The sequence below is a fragment of the Pelophylax lessonae genome (assembly GCF_965119305.1).
Source record: "Pelophylax lessonae genome assembly, chromosome: 2".
Lineage (NCBI taxonomy): Eukaryota > Metazoa > Chordata > Amphibia > Anura > Ranidae > Pelophylax > Pelophylax lessonae.
Window position 1 is genome coordinate 588,676,094 of NC_138769.1, and position 8,122 is coordinate 588,684,215.

Below are 8,122 nucleotides of genomic sequence, written 5' to 3' on the forward strand. Positions count from 1 at the left end.
TGACCTTTCTGCAGTAGACTGGGTAGGAGACAATGTGAAGGAACTGGAGGCACTGTCAGCAGCAAACCAATCTACTATCGCCTCTCTGTGTTCTGGCCTCATCACTTCTAGAGGCGTATGATGCCCTACCAAATACTGATGCAGGTTCTGTCGCCTACTCACACTTGAGGAAGGTGTTTCACTTGTGCGTGTAGCTGGCACAGATCGACCACGTCCTCTCCTTGCAACAGGAGCTCTAGCAGCAGCACCACCACGACCCAGGCCACGGCCCCTATTTGACGCTCTCCTCATATTTCTGAAATTTAAGATCTTGCCCTAGAAAGGTCTTTATTGAATAGCGGAACAAAAGAACAACAGTATCGCACGGGTGTATCTCACAGTCAAATATGCAAACTATGCCGCAATTTAATGTTTTTTACACCAAAAGGGTGTGTATTGAATAGCGGAATAGGATAAAAAACTGTGTATCTCACACGTACAAACACAGACTAGGCCCGATTAAATTTTTTCCTACCCTAAAGGGAGGATGAGGAAGAGGAGTATGGAACAGGCAGCACCCTCAAATCTTCAGAAGTATGAGATGAACCCCAAAAACTTGGAAAGGTGGATCTCACACGTACCGACACAGACTATTCTGCAATTTAATTGAGCCACAAAGGTTTTTATTGAATAGCGGAATAGGAAATATGATCAAAAAAAAGTGTATGTTTTTCACACGTACAGAAGCACACTAGGCCCCAATTACTATTGTTTGTACACCTAAAAGGATGCATGAGGAGGAGGAGGAGGAGGAGTATAGAACAGGCAGCACCCTCAAAGCTTCAGAAGTATGAGATGAACCCCAAAAACTTGGAAAGGTGGATCTCACACGTACCGACACAGACTATTCCGCAATTTAATTGAGCCCCAAAGGTTTTTATTGAATAGCGGAATAGGAAATATGATCAAAAAAAAGTGTATGTTTTTCACACGTACAGAAGCACACTAGGCCCCAATTACTATTGTTTGTACACCTAAAAGGATGGATGAGGAAGAGGAGGAGGAGGAGTATAGAACAGGCAGCACCCTCAAAGCTTCAGAAGTATGAGATGAACCCCAAAAACTTGGAAAGGTGGATCTCACACGTACCGACACAGACTATTCCGCAATTTAATTGAGCCCCAAAGGTTTTTATTGAATAGCGGAATAGGAAATATGATCAAAAAAAAGTGTATGTTTTTCACACGTACAGAAGCACACTAGGCCCCAATTACTATTGTTTGTACACCTAAAAGGATGGATGAGGAAGAGGAGGAGGAGGAGTATAGAACAGGCAGCACCCTCAAAGCTTCAGAAGTATGAGATGAACCCCAAAAACTTGGAAAGGTGGATCTCACACGTACCGACACAGACTATTCCGCAATTTAATTGAGCCCCAAAGGTTTTTATTGAATAGCGGAATAGGAAATATGATAAAAAAAAAGTGTATGTTTTTCACACGTACAGAAGCACACTAGGCCCCAATTACTATTGTTTGTACACCTAAAAGGATGGATGAGGAGGAGGAGGAGGAGGAGTATAGAACAGGCAGCACCCTCAAAGCTTCAGAAGTATGAGATGAACCCCAAAAACTTGGAAAGGTGGATCTCACACGTACCGACACAGACTATTCCGCAATTTAATTGAGCCCCAAAGGTTTTTATTGAATAGCGGAATAGGAAATATGATCAAAAAAAAGTGTATGTTTTTCACACGTACAGAAGCACACTAGGCCCCAATTACTATTGTTTGTACACCTAAAAGGATGGATGAGGAAGAGGAGGAGGAGGAGTATAGAACAGGCAGCACCCTCAAAGCTTCAGAAGTATGAGATGAACCCCAAAAACTTGGAAAGGTGGATCTCACACGTACCGACACAGACTATTCCGCAATTTAATTGAGCCCCAAAGGTTTTTATTGAATAGCGGAATAGGAAATATGATCAAAAAAAAGTGTATGTTTTTCACACGTACAGAAGCACACTAGGCCCCAATTACTATTGTTTGTACACCTAAAAGGATGGATGAGGAAGAGGAGGAGGAGGAGTATAGAACAGGGAGCACCCTCAAAGCTTCAGAAGTATGAGATGAACCCCAAAAACTTGGAAAGGTGGATCTCACACGTACCGACACAGACTATTCCGCAATTTAATTGAGCCCCAAAGGTTTTTATTGAATAGCGGAATAGGAAATATGATAAAAAAAAAGTGTATGTTTTTCACACGTACAGAAGCACACTAGGCCCCAATTACTATTGTTTGTACACCTAAAAGGATGGATGAGGAGGAGGAGGAGGAGGAGTATAGAACAGGCAGCACCCTCAAAGCTTCAGAAGTATGAGATGAACCCCAAAAACTTGGAAAGGTGGATCTCACACGTACCGACACAGACTATTCCGCAATTTAATTGAGCCCCAAAGGTTTTTATTGAATAGCGGAATAGGAAATATGATCAAAAAAAAGTGTATGTTTTTCACACGTACAGAAGCACACTAGGCCCCAATTACTATTGTTTGTACACCTAAAAGGATGGATGAGGAAGAGGAGGAGGAGGAGTATAGAACAGGCAGCACCCTCAAAGCTTCAGAAGTATGAGATGAACCCCAAAAACTTGGAAAGGTGGATCTCACACGTACCGACACAGACTATTCCGCAATTTAATTGAGCCCCAAAGGTTTTTATTGAATAACGGAATAGGAAATATGATCAAAAAAAAGTGTATGTTTTTCACACGTACAGAAGCACACTAGGCCCCAATTACTATTGTTTGTACACCTAAAAGGATGGATGAGGAGGAGGAGGAGTATAGAACAGGTAGCACCCTCAAAGCTTCAGAAGTATGAGATGAACCCCAAAAACTTGGAAAGGTGGATCTCACACGTACCGACACAGACTATTCCGCAATTTAATTGAGCCCCAAAGGTTTTTATTGAATAGCGGAATAGGAAATATGATCAAAAAAAAGTGTATGTTTTTCACACGTACAGAAGCACACTAGGCCCCAATTACTATTGTTTGTACACCTAAAAGGATGGATGAGGAGGAGGAGGAGGAGGAGTATAGAACAGGCAGCACCCTCAAAGCTTCAGAAGTATGAGATGAACCCCAAAAACTTGGAAAGGTGGATCTCACACGTACCGACATAGACTATTCCGCAATTTAATTGAGCCCCAAAGGTTTTTATTGAATAGCGGAATAGGAAATATGATCAAAAAAAAGTATATGTTTTTCACACGTACAGAAGCACACTAGGCCCCAATTACTATTGTTTGTACACCTAAAAGGATGGATGAGGAAGAGGAGGAGGAGGAGTATAGAACAGGCAGCACCCTCAAAGCTTCAGAAGTATGAGATGAACCCCAAAAACTTGGAAAGGTGGATCTCACACGTACCGACACAGACTATTCCGCAATTTAATTGAGCCCCAAAGGTTTTTATTGAATAACGGAATAGGAAATATGATCAAAAAAAGTGTATGTTTTTCACACGTACAGAAGCACACTAGGCCCCAATTACTATTGTTTGTACACCTAAAAGGATGGATGAGGAGGAGGAGGAGGAGGAGTATAGAACAGGCAGCACCCTCAAAGCTTCAGAAGTATGAGATTGTGTTCACTGTACCCCACAAAGATTGTGTTCACTGTACCCCACAAAGATTGTGTTCACTGTACCCCACAAAGGTTTTGTTCACTGCACCCCACAAAGATTGTGTTCACTGTACCCCACAAAGGTTTTGTTCACTGCACCCCACAAAGATTGTGTTCACTGTACCCCACAAAGATTGTGTTCACTGCACCCCAAAAGGATTGTCTTCTCTGCACCCCACAAAGATTGTGTTCACTGTACCCCACAAAGGTTTTGTTCACTGTACCCCACAAAGATTGTGTTCACTGCACTCCAAAAGGATTGTCTTCACTGCACCCCACAAAGATTGTGTTCACTGTACCCCACAAAGGTTTTGTTCACTGCACCCCACAAAGATTGTGTTCACTGTACCCCACAAAGGTTTTGTTCACTGCACCCCACAAAGATTGTGTTCACTGTACCCCCCCAAAGATTTTGTTCACTGCACCCCACAAGGATTGTTTGTCTTCACTGCACCCCACAAGGATTGTCTTCACTGCACCCCACAAGGATTGTCTTCACTGCACCCCACAAAGATTGTGTTCACTGCACCCCACAAAGGTTTTGTTCACTGCACCCCACAAAGATTGTGTTCACTGCACCCCACAAAGATTGTGTTCACTGTACCCCACAAAGATTGTGTTCACTGCACCCCAAAAGGATTGTCTTCTCTGCATCCCACAAAGATTGTGTTCACTGTACCCCACAAAGGTTTTGTTCACTGCACCCCACAAAGATTGTGTTCACTGTACCCCACAAAGGTTTTGTTCACTGCACCCCACAAAGATTGTGTTCACTGTACCCCACAAAGATTGTGTTCACTGTACCCCACAAAGGTTTTGTTCACTGCACCCCACAAAGATTGTGTTCACTGTACCCCACAAAGGTTGTGTTCACTGCACCCCACAAAGATTGTGTTCACTGCACCCCACAAAGATTGTGTTCACTGTACCCCACAAAGGTTTTGTTCACTGCACCCCACAAAGGTTTTGTTCACTGCACCCCACAAAGATTGTGTTCACTGTACCCCACAAAGATTGTGTTCACTGCACTCCAAAAGGATTGTCTTCACTGCACCCCACAAAGATTGTGTTCACTCTACCCCACAAAGGTTTTGTTCACTGCACCCCACAAAGATTGTGTTCACTGTACCCCCCAAAGATTTTGTTCACTGAACCCCACAAGGATTGTCTTCACTGCACCCCACAAGGATTGTCTTCACTGCACCCCACAAAGATTGTGTTCACTGTACCCCACAAAGATTGTGTTCACTGCACTCCAAAAGGATTGTCTTCACTGCACCCCACAAAGATTGTGTTCACTGCACCCCACAAAGATTGTGTTCACTGCACCCCACAAAGATTGTGTTCACTGTACCCCCCAAAGATTTTGTTCACTGCACCCCACAAGGATTGTCTTCACTGCACCCCACAAGGATTGTCTTCACTGCACCCCACAAAGATTGTGTTCACTGTACCCCACAAAGATTTTGTTCACTGCACCCCACAAAGATTGTGTTCACTGTACCCCACAAAGGTTTTGTTCACTGCACCCCACAAAGATTGTTTTCACTGTACCCCACAAAGATTGTGTTCACTGTACCCCACAAAGGTTTTGTTCACTGCACCCCACAAAGATTGTGTTCACTGTACCCCACAAAGGTTGTGTTCACTGCACCCCACAAAGGTTTTGTTCACTGCACCCCACAAAGATTGTGTTCACTGCACCCCACAAAGATTGTGTTCACTGTACCCCACAAAGGTTTTGTTCACTGCACCCCACAAAGATTGTGTTCACTGTACCCCACAAAGATTGTGTTCACTGCACTCCAAAAGGATTGTCTTCACTGCACCCCACAAAGATTGTGTTCACTGTACCCCACAAAGGTTTTGTTCACTGCACCCCACAAAGATTGTGTTCACTGTACCCCACAAAGGTTTTGTTCACTGCACCCCACAAAGATTGTGTTCACTGTACCCCCCAAAGATTTTTTTCACTGCACCCCACAAGGATTGTCTTCACTGCACCCCACAAGGATTGTCTTCACTGCACCCCACAAAGATTGTGTTCACTGCACCCCACAAAGGTTTTGTTCACTGCACCCCACAAAGATTGTGTTCACTGTACCCCCACAAAGATTTTGTTCACTGCACCCCACAAGGATTGTCTTCTCTGCACCCCACAAAGATTGTGTTCGCTGTACCCCCCAAAGATTTTGTTCACTGCACCCCACAAGGATTGTCTTCACTGCACCCCACAAGGATTGTCTTCACCGCACCCCACAAAGATTGTGTTCACTGTACCCCCACAAAGGTTTTGTTCACTGCACCCCACAAAGATTTTGTTCACTGCACTCCAAAAGGATTGTGTTCACTGCACCCCAAAAAGATTGTGTTCACTGCAGCCCACACACAGAAAAATGGATGTGGATCACTGACACCTGCCTATCTCCTATCCCACACCACACAGCAATATCGATTGTAGTTTGTAGAACACACTTTCCCTAAAATTCAGCAGACTCTGTCCCTAACAGGATTGAGAAGAGATCGTAGATCAGGAGAACTAAGTGCAGACCCCACCCCACACAGCAATATCGATTGTAGTTTGTAGAACACACTGACCCTATAATTCAGCAGACTCTATCCCTAAAATGCCTACAACTCGCCCTGCCTAAACACTCCGACCTGTCCCTCAATTCTATCCGGACACAAATGTTTTTTTCCTGCCTATCTTTCCCTAATCAGCAGCCAGCACGTTGATGTGTGCTCTGTCCCTGATCTAAGCAGCATAATGACGCCGCTGCGGCTGCCTCGAACTTATAAAGACTTGGTCACATGCTTCAGACGGCCAATCACAGCTACTGAGACATTTGCAGGCATGGCTGGGATGGCTTAAGGCACACCAGTTAAACGATTGTTGATTGGCTGTTGAAAGCCCGCCATGAAAAGAGCGCCAAAGCATGCAAAACCCGGAAATAAAACGACCGAACACGGATTTTTACCCGAATATACAGTATAGTGTCCGTGTTCGTGTTCGGGTAACAAAAATCCAATTATTCGGTACGAACACGAATAATACAGTCCGTGTTCGCTCAACACTACTAACGTGTACTGTTTTGTTCACAAAAAATAAAAAACTAAATAAAATTGTAGAGCTTTGATAGCTACCTTTTATATTCTATAATATCTTTCCTATATGTTTTTCTCTAATTTTGCTCAATGAGTTTGTTACCTCCTTGTTTCTTAAACTATAGATCAGTGGGTTTAGCATAGGAATGATCATTGTGTAAAATACTGAAGCCACTCTATCCTGGCTCATAAAGTAACTAGAGGATGGTCGCATGTACATGAAGACGATGGTGCTGTAGAACAAACTAACTGTCATTAGGTGAGATGTACAAGTGGAAAATGCTTTCTTCCTGCCCTGCTGGGATTGGATATTCATTATAGTAGAAATAATATAACTATAGGATACCACAATAGTTATGAGTGAACTAAATTCAGCAAGACCTCCAAAGATGAACATCACAAGTTCATTCATAGTAGTATCAACACATGACAGCTTTAAAAGAGGGGGGACATCGCAATAAAAGTGGTCTATTATGTTACTTCGGCAGAATGGCAGTTGAAACGTACAAGAAGTATGAATTGTTGCGTTGAGATACCCTCCAAGGTAGGCAAATCCTATAAGCTGTCTGGTGAACATCTTGTTCATAACTATTATGTACAATAGAGGGTTACAAATAGCAATATAGCGGTCATAAGCCATTATCCCTAGCAAGAAACACTCAAGACTAACAGAAGCACCAAACAAATACATCTGCATGACACACTCAAAGAATGTAATAGACTTAGTAACTGACAATAATGTTTCTAAGGTCTTTGGTGTTATTATGGTAGAATAACAAAGATCTAAGAAAGAAAGGTTATTTATGAAAAAGTACATGGGAGTATGGAGTCGAGAATCTGCTTTGATGGTTGCCATGATGCCAATATTAGCCAGAAGAGTCGTGATGTAGAAGAGTAAAAATAAAGCAAACAAAAAGATCTGAAGGATAGAGTCATTAGTAAGTCCTAACAAGACAAAGTAAGAAGGTTTTGTATTATTCCACATTTCCATCTGGTGCTTCCTTTTTCTTGAGAAAAATGTATTTCTCTCTTCGTTCTGTGAAATATATGTAGAAAAACACTCTGTTAGTTACAAGGTTGCCTATTGTTCTAAATCCATAATTCTATCTATCTGTCTATCTATCTATCTATCTATCTATCTATCTATCTATCTATCTATCTATCTATCTATCTATCTATCTATCTATCTATCTATCTATCTATCTATCTATCTATCTATCTATCTATCTATCTATCTATCTATCTATCTATCTATCTATCTATCTATCTATCTATCTATCTATCTGTCTATCTATCTGTCTATCTATCTGTCTATCTATCTGTCTATCTATCTGTCTGTCTGTCTGTCTGTCTG

The 8,122-nt window shown here is 42.4% G+C and overlaps 1 protein-coding gene across 1 annotated transcript; it reads right to left on the reverse strand.

Moving 5' to 3' along the window:
• Positions 1-6,817: 6,817 nt before the first annotated feature.
• LOC309545626 (olfactory receptor 5AP2-like) lies at positions 6,818-7,759 on the reverse strand (the record flags this gene model as incomplete). Its single annotated transcript, XM_082244876.1, has 1 exon — positions 6,818-7,759. One exon carries the CDS (start codon positions 7,757-7,759, stop codon positions 6,818-6,820), a length of 942 nt encoding a protein of 313 aa, XP_082101002.1.
• Positions 7,760-8,122: the final 363 nt, after the last annotated feature.